The 23196-nt window shown below is 43.2% G+C and overlaps 1 protein-coding gene across 6 annotated transcripts in view; it reads right to left on the bottom strand.

Annotated features, from left to right (window-relative positions):
- Nucleotides 1-7237: 7237 nt before the first annotated feature.
- The window catches only part of TAF1B (TATA-box binding protein associated factor, RNA polymerase I subunit B), a 94428-nt gene continuing 78469 nt past the window's right edge, over nucleotides 7238-23196 (bottom strand). For all 6 annotated transcript variants that reach the window (XM_002812302.6, XM_009237546.4, XM_024242651.3 and 3 more), the window contains one exon: nucleotides 7238-9965. In XM_002812302.6, the coding sequence (XP_002812348.3) occupies nucleotides 9764-9965 (202 nt within the window). In that variant the 3' untranslated portion in view covers nucleotides 7238-9763. The remainder of the gene's footprint in view (nucleotides 9966-23196) is intronic.

Genomic DNA, 23196 nt, shown 5'->3' on the forward strand with positions numbered 1-23196 from the left:
CTGACATTTTATTAACTGTGTTTTTACAGTAATCCTTCCCCAGCTGTCAGCTCCCTTACTTGAAGTCTGAGCCTTTTGCAAGCCACATTGATATGTCTTTTCTAAACCATGATACTACTGATTTCAATATCTGTACTTTTGAGTTGATTCCCACAGTATTAATATAGTCACTGATTTTAACATTAATTTTAATTTAAAGGTTTTGTTTTAATCTGCTGTGACTAAATCTGGAATCACTATAGCTGTAAATAAGTAGATTTATCTAGTATGTTAAATGAACAAATGTAAAATGTTCAATACAGCACAGGAGCTTTCAAATAAGTGGGCATCACTGTTGGTGATGATTAGAAAAAGGTAGAGGTTGAAAAAAGGTAAAGGGAAAAATCAGGAGAATTTTTTTTTTCCCGCGATGGAGTCTAGCTCTGTCGCCCAGGCTAGAGTACAGTGGCACGATCTTGGCTCACTACAACCTCGCCTCCTGGGTTCAAGCAATTCTCCTGCCTCAGCCTCCCAAGTAGTTGAGATTACAGGTGCCTGCCACCACGCCCAGCTAATTTTTGTATTTTTAGTACAGACGGGGTTTCACTGTGTTGGCCAGGCTTGTCTTGAACTCCTGACCTCAGGTGATCCGCCGGCCTTGACCTCCCAAAGTTGCTGGGATTACAAGCGTGAACCACCGTGCCTGGCCAAATCAGGAGAATTTTGTGATAAGCATCAGAGGGACAAGAAGGGAAGCAGGTCTTGGAGTTTTGGGATTGCTCTTCAGGAGTGGCAGAGACTTGTGTGTGTTTGGCCTGAAATTATCATGGGCATAACCATGCTCTCCTGGTTTAGAACTGGGGAGCTCCTTGAGCATTATTTACTTAGGTATTGTGGTCCTTTTAATAAAAGTTCCTCAAGACATCATAAAACCTCAAGTTACTCTGCTCTGGGGCCATTATGGGGATCAGCAGACGGCAGGCACTAACTCTGACATGAAATTAGAGAGCTGTTCGTGTAGATGGAGGACCAGGCAAAATGCAAAAGCCAAATCTTAGTATGCATAGGATTCTTAATAAAGCTAAATGAATGTAGTCATTGCATTGAAAATGCAGAGAACAGCAAACCTGGAAAGTTTCTGATGAGCTGGTAAGTGGAAATTAATTGTATAAAACTTGTAATTACAAACTAGATGTGTAACATTTCCTAGATATGCTTCTTTGGCATGTGGCCTCTATTATCGTTGTGATATTTTTCCCGTAAGATCTCAAGTTTCTTAATCTTAAAATCTACCAAGCCGTCAGGTTGGGGAGGGAGCACTAACCGGAGTGCCTACCTGCCCTGTGGGTACTGGCGTCTGTGTGCACAGCAAGCTCATGGGCCAGCACAAGGAGGCTCCATCTAGAGACCCGGGCATGTGGCACAGACGGTGCATGCCCTTACGGAGGTCTGAGCTCTGTGCTTGGAAACCATGAACTCTGCTTGGGGAGCTGAGGTGGGGAGGGTTGAAGGGAGATGGCATTGATCAAGAGTCCTAAAGGAAGAAGAGAGAGGACATTTCTGATAGAGCATACAGCACAGGCAGAGGCCTCAGTGTGTGAGAGGCCATGGCTTGCCTGAAATCGAGGGTGCAAGGCAGGGCGGGGGATGGGAAAAGTGTTGGGGCCACACTGATGGCTCAACCAGAACACACTGTCTTGCCTCTAGGCAACAGGAGCCACGGGAAGATGCTGCATCTCGGGGAGTGGGGCGGGGGTTTAGACCCGATTTGGGAAAATAACTGGCAGAGGGGCAATGTGTGTTGGAGGGGAGAGAGCTTTGCAGCCCCTGGGAGAACACGGGGAGCGCCAGAGCTGGGCAGTGACCGTCGAAGGAGGGCGGAGTCCAGAGGTGCTTGGTGGTAGAAAGTCAGCGAAGTGAGGATGAGATTTGGAGGTGACAGGGAGGGAGGGGCTGGAGATTTATGACTTGGCGCAATTAGGTGGACGGGGCTGTCACTGAGTCAGGGAAGGCAGAGGAAGAACAGGTTTGGGGTGGAGGCATGGAGGAGAGGTGGTGAGGATATATGCTAGTTGTAAATGCTCTAGTTTTCTTCTGAGCAGCTTTTGGGCTCCTTAGATTCCAAACTGACATCACCAGGGGTTGAGTCTTGGTGAGGCAGCACGGTAGGCTGGCCAAGCCCACAGACTTCAGCCAACAGCCTGGAATCGGAGCCCGGCTCCATGCTTACCAACATGGCCCTGGGCATGTAACAACCTCTCTGTGTCTCCACGTCCTCCTTTGTACAATATTACAGGACCATAGGGCTGCTAAAAGTATGGATAAAAGAGTCCATACATGTGAAGTGCCTGGCCCACTCTAAGCACTATATAAATATTTGATATGGCCACAGGAATGCCAGGGGTGAAACTTAGGCCCATTTCCTCCTTCTGTCTTCAAATAACTTCAGTTTGACTCAAAACCAACATTTGTAGGCAGACAACTGAGCCCATTCACAGAATGGTGAAATCACTGAATAGTGAAAACAGTACAGCAGTAGCTGATCAGAAAGTGGGAAGCTTTTTGTAATTTTCCCCTTTCTCATCACTACTTTCATCAAAGCATTTACTGAACATCTGTTGGATTTAGGGTTCTGTAGGAGCCGTGTCTCACGAAAGCCTGTCTAGTTAGTAAACCAGGATACACATAAGCAGGCTATGATAATGTCAAAAATAGGCTGTGCTGTAGGTGCGGAGGAATTGAAGGAAGTGAGTGGAGACACAGAATGATCTGAGGGGTGCAGGAACCTGGGTCCCTCCCTTTCCTGGGCAGCAGCGGGAGATGAGAGGGCGTGATAGAGCTGGGTTCTAAGAGGCCATTCCACAGCTCTGACCCTTGGGCTGTGGTGAGGAGGAGCAGGCGAAACCAACATTACTGACTTTACTACCTGATTCCCATTCCACATGAGGGCCGTGGGCTGCACTTAGCACGGGGCAATGGCAACAAAACAAAACAACAACAAAAAACAAAACCAGTTTTAGAGCAGAAGAGCTGACTCTGCAAACTGCTGTGGCAGGATGGACAGTGGAGGGGGAAGAGGCACAGAGCCCACCTCCCTACCCCCGGGGGCTCTGGGGCCCGAGCAGGTGACCGCTTGGGACCAGAGGAACCTTTCCAGGGAGACTTTTGTTCTGGTGTCAGTTGCTAAGGAGAGAAAGGTAAAAATAAGTATTCATGTTTTACAACATTTTCTTATCCTCGAACATGGCAAAGAATACATTTTTTTCCTACTTTAAACCTTGGGGGCAGTTTTAAAAATTCAGAGACCACCTTTTTCATTGTAGGTAATGTTTAACTTACTTAATTTAAATTAATGTGGACAACAATGGTGACAAAAGGCAACTGCGTTTAAGTGGCATTCTAACTAAAAATTCCTTTAGGAGTGTCTGCAAGTCACCCAGTTCAACGCAAATATCCATAAAACATGTACTAATTGTCCCAGAAGGGAATGATTGTTTCAGAAGGGCAGAAGGCCAACTGAGCTGAAATACCAGGTTCTTAATTTATAAAGTCAATAAAAGCACTCTTTTGTAAGCTCTTCTGAAGTCATAGCATATTATCAGGTAAGTCTGGCACTAAAGCTCTTTATGCTTAAATACTTCACAAGGGCACAAAACAAGGGAACATACACTTAGAACTGCTTGAATTCGTTTTGTGAGAGACTTAATACTGTGTGAATTTACTCAGCTTTCAGGAACACAGAGGCATTTTAATTTTTTTAAAAAGTCACCAGCTACATACTCAAGATAAAAACACACACTCTTAACTATCTGCAGTTTATAATAATCCACAAACTTTTACAGCAGGCATACTTTGGAAACTCTATTCAAGGTCTTGCTGAAGATTCGGGAAATCGTGCTCCTTTCTTATTTAAACAATATGTCTTCTCGTGTGAATGGAGGGATGAATTAATTCTCCTTTTTTTTTCTAGGTGGCTTTGCGCCAACGGAGGGAAAAAGAAAAGATAACAAAGAACTAGACACTGTGGGTGAACTCCCGGCCTCCTGCTGCGAGGCGCCTGAGGACCCTGGGCTCTCCCTCCTCGGTTTGGGCTTCAGAAGGTGGCTCCACTTCTGGGTGGCAGTGACAGGCAGACTTGCTGAGAGCCCAGAGAGAAATGCTACCCTGCAGGGAGATAAGGTCATCAACCTGCCACCATTGGTATATTCCCATAATAATGTCCACTGGTCCCAGTTGAGAGGCACCCACTCCTTTTCCTCTTAAGTCTAACACAGGAGTCTCAAGCTGCCTAAAGAAACCCATTTTTGGGAAGAGGATTAAAAACAAACAAACAACAAAACTGTGCTCCAAATGTATATAACCCTGTAGATTAATCAAATATTTGGGCCAAAGTTCTGTATTCTCATAGGCAAAGATTCTCATAGCATTAATATATTCACCGATTTTAACATTATTTTTAACTTAAAGGTTTTGTTTTAATCTGCTGTGACCAAATCTTGGATCACTACAGCTGTAAATGAGTAGATTTATCTAGATATGTTAAATGAACAAATGTAAAATGTTCGATACAGCACAGGTGCTTAATAAGTGGGCTTCAGAGCTGTGTTTTTCCAACATGTTCTGATGATCCAAGTTTGATACTTAAGACAATTAAAAACAAGAAATTTAACTTAGTTTCAGCACATTTATGGTATACATATCTGTACGGCTATGAGCTTAGGCTGGTCATAGACATAAGACAATTGAAGCACTTTTCCACAGGTATCGGCCGCGTTCTATTTCACTTCCTATAAGCATTTGATTGTGCACTACAGGTATTACAGTAGTTACTAAATCTGAGACCATTTGGAATCTCACTTAGTTTTATTTCCCTTTAGGGTAGTTGCCTAAATCAGAAAATTATGCTTCACTGTAGTGGTAAGAAATCTAATTGATTTATTTATTTATAAGATGGAGTCTCATTCTGTTGCCCAGGCTAGAGTGCAGTGGCATGATCTCGGCTCACTGCAACCTCTGCTTCCTGGGTTCAAGCGATTCTCTTGCCTCAGCCTCCCAAGTAGCTGGGATTACAGGCACCTGCCACAACACTCAGCAAATTTTTGTATTTTTAGTAGAGACAGAGTTTCACCATGTTGGCCAGGCTGATCTTGAACTCCTGACCTCAAGTGATGCACCCACCTTGGCCTCCCAAAGTGCTGGGATAGCAGGCGTGAGTCACCCTGTGCCCACACCTGGCCAAGGAATAATCTAATTTTTTTAAAAAAAACATAAAATGTGTTCATGAAAGAGATTCCACCCAAATCAACACATAAATCACTCTAGTGGCAAAGTAGTTTATTTATTATGTTTCCTTAAAGGAGATTAAGACTCAACTCCTCTCCCGGCCAGGGCAGCCTGGGAACTGAGCGCCCCACTCCAGTGGCGCCCAGAGCCTCCCAGCGCCATGTCCATCTCTCTTCCTCTTGGCATCCATTGTGGCACTCAGCCCACCTCTGCCTCATCTCATGGTTGTGTGCTTTTGTAGTTTAGAAACAGCTGCGGCAAGCATTTAGGTAGAGGCCTCAAGCAGACAACCTACAGGGTGCTCCGTGTCAGTGCAGGTGCCTGGGCAGAGGAGCTGCGGCACAGCTGCAGAGGCGGCCCTGGGGGTGGCGGGGGCCTCTGCTATCAGGAGGATGTGGAAGGCCACTGTGGGGCAGCCCTGCAGGGGACGGAGGGCTTTTGGGACCATGGGAACTGAGAGGAGCCATTAGGAGGGGGTCACGGGCTGCAAGTTCCACACTGGGGCCCTGTTGTCCCAGCCGGCAGAAGCACCAGTGACTGTCCCACCCTGGAGCCTGGAGCGAACCAGAGGACTTGTTAAAACAGATTGTTAGACCCACACTGCGTTTCTGGATTGGGAATCAGGAGTAGGCCTGAGAATGTGCATTTCTAAAGAGTGCGCAGGTAATGCTGATGTCACTGGTCCAGGGACCACACTTTGAGAACCAATGTGATAATCAAGAAATGTCTTTTGAATCAAATTTACTAAAATATTCATAAACCTTTCTCCACCCGAAGGATGTGAATGAAAGGGAGACAGAGAGACTGTCAAAGCTATAGGCAGTCTGCAGGTGATGATTTTTTTTTTTAAATGTGGTTTGGAATCTGGAGTCTGAGACCTGGACCCAAATCTCACCACAGCTTTGTGCTGGCTGAGCACCCCGGGAAGGAAGGTTACTTCACAGCGGAACCCCTAGCTCCACACCTATTATCTAAAGACGACTGCATGGCCCCCAGAGCAGCAGAGACTGAATTTCGTATGGCAGGACCTCATCTGAATATATAGTAGGTGCTCAATACGTGCTATTACCCTCTTCCCTTTTTGGCAGTAGACAGATAAGCTTTTTCTATGACCGATACTATTTTTAGATGTGAAAACACTGACTCCTAGAGAGTAACATTTCATCACTAGCTTTCAATGGTAATTCACAAAATTTGAAATGCATGGAAAGCCATATTTTTCACTTACTTCTCCTCTCTTGTTAATCTTATCTCATATTCATGGGTGGTCCAAAACTTTTCATAGCTTTGAGCGCTCTGTCCCAATACTTTTAAGTACATGGAACTTGTTAGCAACTTCGATTTTTTTATTCATATGAAGTGCCATAACACTTCAAATCATGTCAATTCCATGACTCATCTACAAAAAAGATCTTTCAGTTCAAATCTTAGAAAGCAAGTTTTTAAATTATAAAAGATATGCTTCTTATATTCTCCAAATCCTGCTCCTGAGCAGGGATATTGTTTCAATAATTCATTCCTTTTTCACAGCTAAGTAGTGTTTCATTGTATGGATATACCACCATGTGTTTATCCATTCAGCTGCTGATGGCTGTTCGGGTTGTTTTCCTTTTTTTTTTTTGCTATTCCAAATAAAGTTGCTATGAATATTTGTATACAAGTCTTTGTGTGGAAACATGCTTTTATTTTTCTTGGGTAGATACCTAGTAGTGGAATGGCTGGATCACATGGTAGGTCTAATTTTCACTTTTAAGAAACTACCAAACCAGGCAGGGCGCAGTGGCTCACATCTGTAATTCCAGCACTTTGGGAGACAGAGGTGGGAGGATCACTTGAGGTCAGGAGTTCAAGACCATCCTGAGCAGCATAGCAAGACCCCATCATCTTTACAAAAAAATAAAATGTCTATTGAATCAAATTTACTAAATATTCACAAACTTTTCTCCACTCGAAGGATGTGAATGAAGGGGAGACAGAGACTGTTAAAGCTATAGGCAGTCTGCAGGTGATTTTTTTTTTTTTTAATGTGGTTTGGAATCTGGAGTCAGAGACTTGGGCCCAAATCTCACCACAGCTTTGTGCTGGCTGAGCATCCTGTATATAATTTAAATCACTGTATAAGTCTCATTATAAAAAGTTACAAAAATTAGGCCGGGCGCGGTGGCTCATGCCTGTAATCCCAGCACTTTAGGAGGCCAAGGTGGGCGGATCACGAGGTCAGATCGAGACCATCCTGGCTAACATGGTGAAACGCCATCTCTACTAAAAATTCAAAAATTAGCTGGCGTGGTGGCAGGTGCCTGTAGTCCCAGCTACTCGGGAGGCTGAGGCAGGAGAATGGCGTGAAGCCGGGAGGCGGAGCTTGCAGTGAGCCGAGATTGTGCCACTGCACTCCAGCCTGGGTGACAGAGCGAGACTCTGTCTCAAAAAAAAAAGTGCAAAAATTAAAAAATATTAAAAGTTGTAGTCAGCCAGACGTGGTGGCTCACACCTGTAATCCCAGCACTTTGGGAGGCTGAGGTGGGAGGATCACTTGAGCCGAGAATTTCAAGACTAGCCTAGGCAACATACTGAGACCTCTGTCTCTACGAAAAATAAAAAATTTAGCTGGATATGATGGCACATGCCTGTGGTCTCAGCTAGTCAGGCTCAGGAGGAGCATTTGAGCCAGGGAGTCAAAGCTGCAGTGAGCCAAGGTCACGCCACTGCACTCCAGCCTGGGTGACACAGCAAGACCCTGTCTCAAAAAAAAAAAAAAAAGAAAAAAGAAAACCTTACAATAAGTGAAACAGGTAGAGAGTAACAAAATATATTCAATTCAAAATGAACTCTCTAACCACTGCCCACATCCCCACTACAGTGTACTCATCAGAGTAGTCAGTGATACTTTTATGATATACGTTGGATCACATCATTCGTTTAAAAATTTCCAGGGGCTTCCTGTGACATTTGAGATAAAAGCCAACCATGGTAAGGTCATCCTTACCATGACCTCAGAGCAACCTCTACCATCCCATCTGCCCATCTGCTCTCCCTCTCCCCTTTAACCACAGCGCTCCGGCCACTCTGGACACCTTGCCAGTCCTTGACTGCATCCAGTATGCCCCTGCTCAGAGCCTCTGCACGTCTTTCCTCTGCCTGGGCTGATCTCCCCCGGGATGGCTGCATGGCTGCTCGTGCTCGTGCTACTGTGTTCCAGGCAAGTTGGTCTCTGCTCTAATGCCACTGCCCCAGAGGATCCTCCCTCAGCCGCCCTTTATAAAATGGCTTACCTTATCATTTATCTTTTCTTGCTTTTTCTTCATTGTACTTAATTCCCCAAAAAATAATATATATTTTTACTATCAGCTTCCATCTAGTTGGAACCTACGGTCTTTAAAGGTGGGGGTCTTGTTCAGTGCTGTATCCCCAGTGCTTAGAACATGCCTGAACACAGGAGTTGCTATCTGTTGCATGCATAAATGAACTCAGAACAAGAATGCCTGATTTTCCAAAGTCCATAGCAGGTTTTATACATCTTTATAATCTTTGCCAATCCAATATGTGGGAAACAGTATTCATTTCAATTTGTATCTCTTGAGTATAAGTGAGGTCGAGTATCCTATCATGTTTTTTGGCTTGGCCTTCAGAAAACTAATTTTTCTTTTCTTTTTTTTTTTTTTTGAGACGGAATCTTGCACTGTCATCCAGGCTGCAGTGCAGTGGCGCAATCGCGGCTCACTGCAAGCTCCGCCTCCCGGGTTCACGCCATTCTCCTGCCTCAGCCTCCCGAGCAGCTGGGACTACAGGCGCCTGCCACCACGCCTGGCTAATTTTTTGTATTTTTAGTAGAGACGGGGTTTCACCATGTTAGCTAGGATGGTCTCGATCTCCTGACCTCATGATCCGCCCGCCTCAGCCTCCCAAAGTGCAGGAATTACAGGTGTGAGCCACCGCGCCCAGCCTCAGAAAACTAATTTTTCATATCCCTTACTCAGTTTGCTTTTTTCCTTTTGCTTTGCAAGAGCTATTGATACATTAAATAAATTATTTCTTTGTCCACCATATGCTGCAAAAATTGACTTTGCTATTCCAAGATCATCAAAGCATTCATATTTGTTTTCTACTAATACTTTTATATTTTTACATATGAAAGATTATGTTTAGATCTTTGATCCATCTGGGATTTACTCTGGGGCATAAAGAATAAGGAAGGGATCTAGTTTAAAAAATAAATTTAGCTTTAAAATACAAAGAGTATACATTTCTGGATACAATTACACAATTTGCTATTGTTTTAACTTTCCCTTAGAATATTCATACTCTGAAAAATAAAATCAAACAAAGCTCACCTGCTTTACAATATACATTTTTCTAAGCACACTTGATGTATATGTAAATATGTGTCAGAGTCTATACATACATATGCAGTATTTTCCACAATTCTCTGGAATGTTATATTAAAATCTGATGTTACTATCACTATTAAAATATTTTTCCAGAAAGTTTCTATTTCATTTTCTCAATGTCGTCTCACTTTCTTGGATCTTGATTTCTTTCTTGTTACACTGTATTTTTTCTCAAAAAGTTTCTTCTCAACTAAGCTCACTTCTTCATGGAGAAGGGAAGTCTTTATTCTGAGCAGGAAGGAGAAGAGATTTAGTATAAACTGATAACTCAGAGAATAATTTGATTCTTCATAGGTTGTCACGTGTGTACAATAGCTAGAAGGGAAAAAGAAAAAAGAGTTTATCTTTAGATGGTAACCAAGAAATGCACACACTAACCCCTGAACATCCCCCCAAATAACTTAATATATATGGTTAGGCTTAAAACAGTACCCTGAGCTGGAAGGAAACTTAGAAGAATTTGTTAACTCCTTAACTGCACAAAGGAAAACATGTTCACACTGTCCATGGCTACCACACAAGGGCCACAGGTGGTGCTAGGAGCTGGTCCTTCAACTCTTTGCTCAAAGTTTCTTCACTCCAGATGGGCCACCACTCCACCTTCTTACCATGGTCAAGCAAACAAAAGCACACAGGGAGAGATTCTGAACAGATTTCTAAAACAAACTAAAGAAAACAAATAATCCCTGACTTCCACCCAAAATAAGACACTAGACTTTACAACGTAGCTTGCAATACTATATGTATTGTGAGAGAAGAGTTTACCAAGCCATTTCCATTATTTTAAAATAGTAAAGGCTTCCGTTACAAGATGGCTGAACAGGAACAGCTCTGGTCTGCAGCTCCCAGCATGATCAGAAGACGGGTGATTTCTGCATTTCCAGCTGAGGTACCTGGTTCATCTCACTGGGACTGGCTGGACAGTGGGTGCAGCCCACGTAGGGCGAGCCGAAGCAGGGCAGAGCATCGCCTCACCTGGGAAGGGATTTCCCTTTCCTAGCCAAGGGAAGCCATGACAGACTGTACCTGGAAAATCGGGACACTCCCGCCCAAATAGTACGCTTTTCCAATGGTCTTAGCAAACGGCAGAATGGGAGATTATATCCTCAGCCTGGCTCAGCTGGTCCCTCACCCATGGAGCCTTGTTCACTGCTAGTGCAGCAGTCTGAGATTGACCTGCGAGGCAGCAGCCTGGCAGGGGGAGGGGCGTCCGCCATTGCTAAGGCTTGAGTAGGTAAACAAAGCGGCCAGGAAGCTCGAACTGGGCGGAGCCCACTGCAGCTCAGCAAGCCCTGCTGCCTCTGTAAACTCCATCTCTGGGGGCAGCACACAGCTGAACAAAAGGCAGCAGAAACTTCTGCAGACTTAAACGTCCCTGTCTGACAGCTCTGAAGAAAGCAGTGGTTCTCACAGCATGGTGTCTGAGCTCTGAGAACGGACAGACTGCCTCCTCAAGTGGGTCCCTGACCCCCGTGCAGCCTAACTGGGAGACACCTCCCAGTAGGGGCCGACTGACACCTCATACAGGCAGGTGCCCCCTGGGACAAAGCTTCCAGAGGAAGGATCAAGCAGCAATATTTGTTGTTCTGCAGCCTCCACTGGTGATACCCAGGCAAACAGGGTCTGGAGTGGACTTCCAGCAAACTCCAACAGACCTGCAGCTGAGGGACCTGACTGTTAGAAGGAAAACTAACAAACAGAAAGGAGTAGCATCAACATCAACAAAAAGGACATCTACACCAAAACCTCATCTGTAGGTCACCAACATCAAAGACCAAAGGTAGATAAAACCACAAAGGTGGGGAGAAACCAGAGCAGAAAAGCTGAAAATTCTAAAAACTGGAGCACTTCTTCTCCTCCAAAGGATTGCAGCTCCTCGCCAGCAACGGAACAAAGCTGGATGGAGAATGACTTTGACGAGCTGACAGAAGTAGGCTTCAGAAGGTCGGCAATAACAAACTTTTTTGAGCTAAAGGAAGATGTTCGAACCCATCGCAAGGGAGCTAAAAACCTTGAAAAAAGATTAGATGAATGGCTAACTAGAATAAGCAGTGTAGAGAAGACCTTAAATGACCTGATGGAGCTGAAAACCATGGCATGAGAACTATGTGACACATGCACAAGCTTCAATAGCCGATTCCATCAAGTGGAAGAAAGGGTATCAGTGACTGAAGATCAAATTAATGAAATAAAGTGAGAAGAGAAGTTTAGAGAAAAAAGAGTAAAAAGAAACAAAGCCTCCAAGAAATATGGGACTATGTGAAAAGGCCAAATCTACATTTGATTAGTGTACCTGAAAGTGACGGGGAGAATGGAACCAAGTTGGAAAACACTCTGCAGGATATTATCCAGGAGAACTTCCCCAACCTAGCAAGGCAGGCCAACATTCAACTTCAGGAAATACAGAGAACACCACACAAAGATACTCCTTGAGAAGAGCAACCCAAGACACATAACTGTCAGATTCACAAAGGTTGAAATGAAGGAAAAAATGTTAAGGGCAGTCAGAGAGAAAGGTCGGTTACCCATAAAGGGAAGCGGAAAAAATGTTAAGGGCAGTCAGAAAGGTCGGTTACCCACAAAGGGAAGCCCATCAGACTAACAGTGGATCTCTCGGCAGAAACTCTACAAGCCAGAAGAGAGTGGGGCCAATATTCAACATTCTTAAAGAAAAGAATTTTCAACCCAGAATTTCATATTCAGCCAAACTAAGCTTCATAAGTGAAGGAGAAATAAAATCCTTTACAAACAAGCAAATGCTGAGAGATTTTGTCACCACCAGGCCTGCCTTACAAGAGCTCCTGAAGGAAGCACTAAACATGGAAAGGAACAACTGGTATCAGCCACTGCAAAAACATGCCAAATTGTAAAGACCATCAATGCTAGGAAGACACTGCATCAACTAATAGGCAAAATAACCAGCTAACATCATGACGGGATCAAATTCACACGTAACAATATTAACCTTAAATGTAAATGGGCTAAATGCCCCAATTAAAAGATACAGACTGGCAAATTGGATAAAGAGTCAAGATCCATCAATGTGCTGTATTCAGGAGACTCATCTCACATGCAGAGACACAGATGGGCTCAAAAAAAAGGGATGGAGGAAGATCTACCAAGCAAATGGAAAGCAAAAATAGTATGGGTTGCAATCCTAGTCTCTTATAAAACAGACTTTAAACCAACAAAGATCAAAAGAGACAAAGAAGGCCATTACATAATGGTAAAGGTATCAATTCAACAAGAAGAGCTAACTATCCTAAATATATATACCCAATACAGGAGCACTCAGATTCATAAAGCAAGTCCTTAGAGACCTACAAAGACTTAGACTCCCACACAATAATAATGGGAGACTTTAACAACCCACTGTCAATATTAGACAGATTAACGAGACAGGAGGTTAACAAGGATAGATATCCAGGACTTGAACTCAGCTCTGCACCAAGTGGACCTAATAGACATCTATAGAACTCTCCACCCCAAATCAACAGAATATACATTCTTCTCAGCAACACATCGCACTTACTCCAAAACTGACCACATAGTTGGAAGTAAAGCACTCCTCAGGAAATGTAAAAGAACAGAAATCACAACAAACTGTCTCTCAGACCAAATTAGAACTCAGGATTAAGAAACTCACTCAAAACCGCACAACTACTTGGAAATTGAACAACCTGCTCCTGAATGACTACTGGGTAAATAATAAAATGAAGACAGAAATAAGATGTTCTTTGAAACCAATGACAACAAAGACACAACATACCAGAATCTCTGGGACACATTTAAAGCAGTGTGTAGAGGGAAGTTTATAGCACTAAATGCCCACAAGAGAAAGCAGGAAAGATCTAAAATCGACATCTTAACATCACAATTAGAAGAACTAGAGAAGCATGAGCAAACAAATTCAAAAGCTAGCAGAAGGCAAGACATAACTAAGATCAGAGCAGAACTGAAGGAGATAGAGACACAAAAAAACTCTTAAAAAAATCAATGAATCTGGGAGCTGGTTTTTTGAAAAGATGAACCAAATTGATAGACCGCTAGCAAGACTAATAAAGAAGAAAAGAGAAGAATCAAATAGATGCAATGATAAAGGGGATATCACCACTGATCCCACAGAAATACAAAGTACCATCAGAGAATACTATAAACACCTCTATGCAAATAAACTAGAAAATCTAGAAGAAATGGATAAATTCCTAGACACATACACCCTTCCAAGACTAAGCCAGGAAGAAGCTGAATCTCTGAATAGACCAATAACAGGCTCTGAAATTGAGGCAATAATTAATAGCTTACCAACCAAAAAAAGTCCAGGACCAGACGGATTCACAGCTGAATTCTACCAGAGGTACAACGAGGAGCTGGTGCCATTCCTTCTGAAACTATTCCAATCAATAGAAAAAGACGGAATCCTCCCTAACTCATTTTTATGAGGGCAGCATCATCCTGATACCAAAGCCTGGCAGAGACACAACAAAAAAAGAGAATTTTAGATCAATATCCTTGATGAACATTGATGCAAAAATCCTCAATAAAATACTGGAAAACCGAATCCAGCAGCACATCAAAAAGCTTATCCACCACGATCAAGTCAGCTTCATCCCTCGGATGCAAGGCTGGTTCAACATACACAAATCAATAACATAATCCATCACATAAACAGAACCAAAGGCCAGGCACAGTGACTCACGCCTGTAATCCCAGCACTTTGGGAGGCTGACGTGGGTGGATCACGAGGTCAGGAGATCCAGACCATCCTGGCTAACACAGTGAAACCCCGTCTCGACTAAAAATACAAAAACTTAGCCAGGCGTGCAGGCGGGCACCTGTAGTCCCAGCTACTCAGGAGGCTGAGGCAGGAGAATGGCGTGAACCCGGGAGGTGGAGGTTGTAGTTAGCCGAGATCGTGCCACTGCACTCCTGCCTGGGTGACAGAGCAAGACTCCATCTCAAAAACAACAACAACAATAACAACAAAAAACAGAACCAATGACAAAACCACATGATTATCTCAACAGATGCAGAAAAGGCCTTCGACAAAATTCAACAGCCCTTCATGCTAAAAACTCTCAATAAACTAGGTACTGATGGAACATATCTCAAAACAATAAGAGCTATTTATGAGAAACCCACAGCCAATATCATACTGAATGGACAAAAACTGGAAGCATTCCCTTTCAAAACTGGCACAAGACAGGGATGCCCTCTCTCACCACTCCTATTCAACATAGTGCTGGAAGTTCTGGCCAGGGCAATCAGGCAGGAGAAAGAAATACAAGGTATTCAATTAGGAAAAGAGGAGGTCAAATTGTCCCTGTTTGCACATGACATGACTGTATATTCAGAAAACCCCATCATCTCAGCCCAAAGTCTCCTTAAGCTGATTAGCAACTTCAGCAAAGTCTCAGGATACAAAATCAATGTGCAAAAATCACAAGCATTCCTTCACACCAATAACAGACAGAGAGCTAAATCATGAGTGAACTCCCATTCACAACTGCTTCAAAGAGAATAAAATACCTAGGAATCCAACTTACAAGGGATGTGAAGCACCTCTTCAAGGAGAACTACAAACCACTGCTCAACGAAATAAAAGAGGACACAAACAAATGGAAGAACATTCCATGCTCATGGATAGGAACAATCAATATCGTGAAAATGGCCATGCTGCTTAAGGTAATTTATAGATTCAATGCCATCCCCATCAAGCTACCAATGACTTTCTTCACAGAATTGGAAAAAACTAAAGTTCATATGGAACCAAAAAAGAGCCCGCATTGCCAAAACAATCCTAAGCAAAAAGAACAAAGCTGGAGGCATTATACTACCTGACTTCAAATTATACTACAAGGCTACAGTAACCAGAATAGCATGGTACTGGTACCAAAACAGAGATATAGACCAATGGAACAGAACAGAGGCCTCAGAAATAACACCACACATCTACAACTATCTGATCTTTGACAAAACTGACAAAAACAAGAAATGGGGAAAGGATTCCCTATTTAATAAATGGTGCTGGGAAAACTGGCTAGCCATATGTAGAAAACTGAAACTGGATCCCTTCCTTACACCTTATACAAAAATTAATTCAAGATGGGTTAAAGACTTAAATGTTAGACCTAAAATCATAAAAACCCTAAAAGAAAACCTAGGCAATACCATTCAGGACGTAGGCATGGGCAAGGACTTCATGACTAAAACACCAAAAGCAACGGCAACAAAAGCCAAAATAGACAAATGGGATCTAATTAAACTAACAAGCTTCTGCACAGCAGAAGAAACTACCATCAGAGTGAACAACCTACAGAATGGGAGAAAATTTTTTCAATCTACCCATTGGACAAAGGGCTAATATCCAGAATCTACAAAGAACTTAAATTTACAAGAAAAAAACAACCCCATCAAAAAGTGAGCAAAGGATATGAACAGACACTTCTCAAAAGAAGACATTCATGCAGCCAACAGACACATGAAAAAATGCTCATCATCACTGGTCATCAGAGAAATGCAAATCAAAACCACAATGAGATACCATCTCACACCAGTTAGAATGGCGATCATTAAAAAGTCAGGAAACAACAGGTGCTGGAGAGGATGTGAAGAAACAGGAATGCTTTTACACTACTGGTGGGAGTGTAAACTAGTTCAACCATTGTGGAAGACAGTGTGGCAATTCCTCAAGGATCTAGAACTAGAAATACAGTTTGACCCAGTGATCCCCTTACTGAGTATATACCCAAAGGATTATAACTCATGCTGCTATAAAGACACATGCACACGTATGTTTGCTGCAGCACTATTCACAAAAGCAAAGACTTGGAACCAACCCAAATGTCCTTCAATGATAGACTGGATTAAGAAAATGTGGCAAACATACACCATGGAATACTATGCAGCTATAAAAAAGGATGAGTTCATGTCCTTTGCAGGGACATGGATGAAGCTGGAAACCATCATTCTGAGCAAACTATCACAAGGACAGAAAACTAAACACCATATGTTCTCACTCATAGGTGGGAACTGAACAATGAGAACACTTGGACACAGGGCGGGGAACATCACACACTGGGGCCTGTCGTGGGGCGGGAGGCAAGGGGAGGGACAACATTAAGAGAAATACCTAATGTAAATGACCAGTTGATGGGCAGAGCAAACCAACATGGCACATGTATCTATGTAACAAACCTGTACATTGTGCACATGTACCCTAGAACTTAAAGTATATGAAAAAATAAAAGTTAAACCTGAATCTGATCAAATCTCTAACGAATGCTAACTGCCAATCCTTTTTTTTTTTTTTGAGACAGAGTCTCACCCCGCTGACTGCAACCTCCGCCTCCCAGGTTCAAGTGATTCTCCTGCCTCAGCCTCCCAAGTAGCTGGGACTACAGGCATGCACCACCATGCCTGGCTAATTTTTGTATTTTTAGTAGAGATGGGGTTTCACTATGTTGGCCAGTCTGGTCTCGAACTCCTGACATCAGGTGATCCACCCACCTCGGCCTCCCAAAGTGTTGAGATTACAGGCATGAGCCACCGCGCCTGGCCATAACTGCCAATCTCAAACTAACTACATCAACATATAGGCTATCCAGGGATAGAGGAAGAGGTTAGATGGCATCATATGGCACTGTCTATATGCAAAATCTGGACTATGAGAAATTGTATGGGACACATGACCAGGATTACTCAATAAGTACATTGTAAGAAGAAAAAAGAGAGAGATAAAGAGGGGGGGCCTTAAGAACTGAAGCACTTACGAGCCACGTCAACCACTTGCAATATATGGGCCTGATTTGGATTCTGAGTTAAACTCATTCAAAAAATTATATGACAATTGGGAAAATCTAATCACTGACTGCATATTGGAGAATATTAAGAAATGACTATTAGTTTTTTATATCTGATTAATGGTATTATGGTTTTACTTTAAAAAATATGATGTTTGAGATCTGCTTCCAAATAATGGGGGGCAGAGGGGTAAGCCACGTCACAGTTGCTGAGATTGAGTGACAGAGACGGGGGTTTCTTTATTCTACTCTACTTCTGAGTATACCAGAAATTTCCCATCATCAACTTTAAAAAGCAAGTAAAGAAATAACACATAGAAGCTATAGACATTGAGATATTATGACTTACATAACACATATGGCCCTAAATTCCTGAATGTCTATGTTTGCACCACAAAACTCTGCCACTTGGTCGGGCGCCGTGGCTCATGCCTGTAATCCCAGCACTTTAGAAGGCCGAGGTGGGCGGATCACGAGGTCAGTTCGAGACCAGCCTGACTAACATGATGAAACCCCACTTCTACTAAAAATACAAAAATTAGCCAGGGGTGGTAGTGCATGTCCATAGTAGCAGCCACTCGGGAGGCTGAGGCACAAGAATCGCTTGAACCCGGGGAGGTCGCAGTGAGCCAAGATTGTGTCACTGCACTCTAGCCTGGGTGACAGAACAAGCTTCTGTCTCCAAAAAGAAACAAACACCCCAAAACAAAAAACCCAAAACCAATCAACCAACCAAACAAAACCCTCTGCCACCCATCAGCTGTGACTATGTATAACTACTCTTGGTTCTCTCATCTGTAAAACGGAAAAAAATAACAGTACTTACACTTTTCTGTTTTTTTTTTTTTGAGACGGAGTCTCACTCTGTCACCCAGGCTGGAGTGCAGTGGCGCAATCTCAGCTCACTGCAAGCTCCACCTCCCGGGTTCACGCCATTCTCCTACCTCAGCCTCCTGAGTAGCTGGGACTACAGGCGCCTGCCACCAAGCCCGGCTAATTTTTTCTATTTTTAGTAGAGACGGGGTTTCACTGTGTTAGCCAGGATGGTCTTGATCTCCTGACCTCGTGATCCACCCGCCTCGGCCTCCCAAAGTGCTGGGATTACAGGCATGAGCCACTGTGCCTGGCCAACAGTACTTAAAATTGACAGAGTTGACAAGATTAAATAAGAATGTATATTAAACACTTAACCCAATTCTTGGTACACAGCAAGGGCTCAAAAATGTTCACCTCCTCTACAGTCCTTTAAAATTAGTTTTTTTGTATTCACTTAAAATCTTATGGCTATTTTAATACTACACACAGTAAACCCAATGCCCTATTACTAGTAGGAAATATAAAAGCCTCAAATGTTTGTTCAATTGGCTTAATAAAGATAAAAAATAAGCCATTTACAGTAATTCTCGCAAAAATGGCCTCTTGCTCTTCTATATATATATATATATATATATATATATTTTTTTTTTTTTTTTTTTTTTGAGATGGAGTCTCACTCTGTCACCCAGGCTGGAGTGCAGTGGTGCGATCTCAGCTCACTGCAACTTCCATCTCCCAGGTTCAAACGATTCTTGTGCCTTAGTCTCCCAAGTAGCTGGGAGGCATGCCCCTCCACACCAGGCTAATTTTTGTATTTCTAGTAGAGATGGCGATTCGCCATGTTGGCCAGGCTGGTCTTGAATTCCTGACCTCAAGTGATCCGCCCACCTCGGCCTCCCAAAGTGCTGGGATTACAGGCGTGAGCCACTGCGCCTGGCTTAGAGATACATATTTTTAAGAGACAGGGTCTCACTATGCCCAGGCTGGAGTGCAGTGGCTATACACAGTCACAATCATTGTACATCACAGCCTCAAACTCCTGGCTTAGAGATACATATTTTTAAGAGACAGGGTCTCACTATGCCCAGGCTGGAGTGCAGTGGCTATACACAGTCACAATCATTGTACATCACAGCCTCAAACTCCTGGCCTCAAGTGATTCTCCCACCTCAGACTTTCAAGTCGCCGGGACTACAGACATGTGCCACCACACCTGCCTAAGCTAAGCATATGACATATTTGAGTCCTTTTTTTTGAGACTGAGTCTCGTTCTGTCACCAGGCTGGAGTGCAGTGCTGCAATCTCGGCTGACAACAACCTCCAACTCCCGAGTTCAAGTGATTGCCCTGCCTCAGCCTCCTGAGTAGCTGGGACTACAGGCATGCACCACCACGCCCGGCTAATTTTTTGTATTTTAGTAGAGACGGGGTTTCACCATGTTGGCCAGGATGGTCTTGATCTCCTGACCTCATAATCCGCCCGCCTCGGCCTCCCAAAGTGCTAGGATTATAGGTTTGAGCCACCCTGCCCGGCCTGAGTACTGTTTTTTCACTATAGTTTAAAAAAATAGTTAAAAATAATTTTTTAAAAATTAAAACCACATTTTTGTGGGGCAGCCAAAGCACTTCCATTTCCTGTGGAATGCAACTAAAGACCACTGCTCTGCCTCATCTGTGGAACTCCCAGGGAGGTCACGGCCACCACCTACAAGAAGTCAGGTCTTCTGACCTAGCCAACTGTTATAACAATTGGAGGAATAGTAAGGGCATTTCAATTCATTGAAATTGTTAACTCTGCCTCAGCTAGGAAGAATAAACAGCCTCCCATACCTGAAGTACTCTTGTGGCCTTTCTCTGCTTAGTTCCCAAGCTCTGAGTGTTTTCAGTTTTACAGCAAATGTTTTGTTTCTTCTGAACCCTCAGAAATGAGTCCTTCTGCCTAACAAAATTCTCTACATAGCTAAATATTTGCTCTTATAAGCATCACTTTTCATTGTAACCATTTTCAATGGTTGTCTTAGAGCATATTCAGCATATTTTAGCCTTTACAATGATATTATTACAGTTGCCTGTTTTTATTGTAGGAACATTAGAAAACATGCTAATAAAACCCACCACGAAGCCACACAGCGTCTTGGGACATGTGCTGTGCTGAAGCAGGGATGTGGTCCCCTTATTTAGTGGCATGGAGCCATGAACTTCAGGCTCTGCGACTGGAGCTCTGTCTGCTTTGGATTCTGATGCTGGCTCTCCTATTGTTGTCAAAGGGTGTCATTTATGTTTGCCATCAAGATTTCTATCAGCAGAGTGCTTCTCGGACCTCTCCTTTTGTTTCTTTGATGATGAGGAGTTTGGAAATCAGACAACTCAGCCTAAGGGCAGAGTCAGGGGTTCTGAGCGAGGGGCTAAAGGGCTCTCTGAGAAAAAAGGCTGAGTTTTAGTCACGGTCTCTGTGGCATTTTTACGGCCCAGCTGAAGTCTTTTTTGCTTCCTCTGCAGTTCTAGGCTCTGGTCAAGAACAGGTAAGGTTGACAGATAAGTTTGGTGCCTAAAGTCATGGTATCACTGAAACTTCATACAGTTACAATTTAGTTTTATACTTCATGCAGAGAAAAAAACCTCAGCAGTTTCATCGCAGACTATACTAAGCTCTATGTATAACTCCCTGCATTATACTGCAGTACTAAATCTGAGATAATCCACAATCCACCCTTATGCCCTGTGAAAAAGCACAAAGGTACGGATCATGACATAAGCTGCTCAGGACCAACTCTGCAGCTGGAGGAGGCAGGGCGTGGCACACCATGTCTTCACTTGGAGTTGTGGGCAAGCACTCTTCACTGGGGACTACAACTCTTTCTCCTCTTCAGGATAAAATCTGAAAATCATTGACATGACCAATGCAAAGGAATCGATTACCTCAGACATGGAGCTGACCCTGGGTTGGGGTTCTGGCCTTTCCCTGTGGCTGCTATTAAGCAGTGCCACTCTTAAATCAATTTTTTTTTTTTTTTTTTTTGGAGACAGAGTTTCGCTCTTGTTGCCCAGGCTGCAGTGTAATGGCGTGATCTCGGCTCACTGCAACCTCCACCTCCTGGGTTCAAGTGATTCTCCTGCCTCAGCCTACCAAGTAGCTGGGATTACAGGCATGCACCACATCTCTGGCTAATTTTGTATTTTTAGTAGAGACGGGGGTTTCTCCATGTTGATCAGGCTGGTCTCGAACTCCAGACCTCAGGTGATCTGCCCGCCTTGGCCTCCCAAAGTGCTAGGATTACAGGTGTGAGCCACCATGCCCGGCCAACAGTGCCACTCTTTAATCACTGTAGATGCAGCTCAACTTTTTTTTTAAAGCAGCAAATCTTAATATAGACAACTTCATTTTGTCATCTCCCACTGGATTTTCTACAGTTCAATGATCTTTGATTGATACCAACTTAAGAAATAAATTTTTTTTTTTTTTTTTTGAGATGGAGTCTTGCTCTGTCACCCAGGCTAGAGTGCAGTGGTGCGCTCTCAGCTCACTGCAACCAATGCCTCCTGGGTTCAAGTGATTCTCATGCCTCAGCCTCCCGAGTAGATTATAGACGTGCACCACCACACCTGGCTAATTTTGTATTTTTAGTAGAGGCAGGGTTTTGCCATGTTGGCTAGGTTGGTCTCGAACTCCTGGCCTCAAGTGATCCACCTGCCTCAGCCTCCCTAAGTGCTAGGATTACAGGTGGAGCCACCAAGCCCAGACCAGGAAATAACATTCATTAACAGAAAATTAGCTTTGTTTAAAATAATAATGGTCATACTTATGTTTGATTGAGTACTTACTGTGTGACACACATCAAATACCTCATTCAATTCTCACAAGAACTTGGGGCAGGCCCTATTTTCCATTCATTCATTCAATAAATACTTGGTGGGCACCTAGTCTGTGCTAGGCCCTGGTCTAGCCGCTGGGATTTTTCATTAAATAAAACAGAGTCCTTACATTCTAGTAGTCCTTACATTCTCAAGGCCCTTACATTCTAGTGTGGGGAGATGGATGAATAAGCAAAATAAATATATAATAATATATTCTATTAAATAGTGACGAAAACTACAAAGAAAAATGAAATAGGCCAGGGGACAGAGAATAATGAGGGGTGTTGGGGGAATGATTGGAGCTATTTTAGGCAGGAGGGCTAAGAAAAATCTCTCCAAGGAAGTGAAATTTGAGCAAAAACCTGAAAGAAGTGAGCCCATGAGGATACATGGGGGAAAGAGCATTCTAGGCAGGAGGCACAGCAGGTACAAAGGCCCATGTGAGGAGTGTCTGGTAAATTCAAGGAGCAGCTGGGAGGTCACTCGGAACAGAGGGAGACAGCAGGGAGGTCAGAGGACAGCAGAGGGAAGGTCAAGAGGGCCGTGTTGGCTCCACAATGTTTTCTGGGTCTTCCTTTCAATGAGATGGGAGCCACTGAAGGTTTTGAGAAGATGAAAAGATCAGTATTATCCCCACATTTACAACTGGGTCAGCACAGCTGTAGAGAAGTGAGTAACCTTCCTACAATTAGCAAGTGGCAGACTTAGGATAGAAACAGCCCAATTCTATGATTCTACAGCAAGTCCTCTTAGCTACTAGAAAATTCCCTCTTGGGCAATTTCTATGTCAATATGGGGATGAGATTACTTTAAATATAGTCACAATGAGAAAAGCCTTTATGTTTTTATTTTTCACACGTTAATTACTGAGAACTTTAGTGAGGGAATATTAGTCTAGTCTTTTTATTTTTAACAGGAAGACACTGAAAGATAAAGTAACTTCAAAGTCACAGAACTATTTATTGAATGGCCTTTTCACTATTATTATATACAACGGAACTAAAACTTAAAATAGGCAAGGAGGAAAAAACTTTATGGCATAGCCTGAATCTCTTTAGTTTTTCTCCTTAAACT

Source organism: Pongo abelii, chromosome 12 (genome assembly GCF_028885655.2).
Source record: "Pongo abelii isolate AG06213 chromosome 12, NHGRI_mPonAbe1-v2.0_pri, whole genome shotgun sequence".
NCBI classification, from domain to species: Eukaryota; Metazoa; Chordata; class Mammalia; order Primates; family Hominidae; genus Pongo; species Pongo abelii.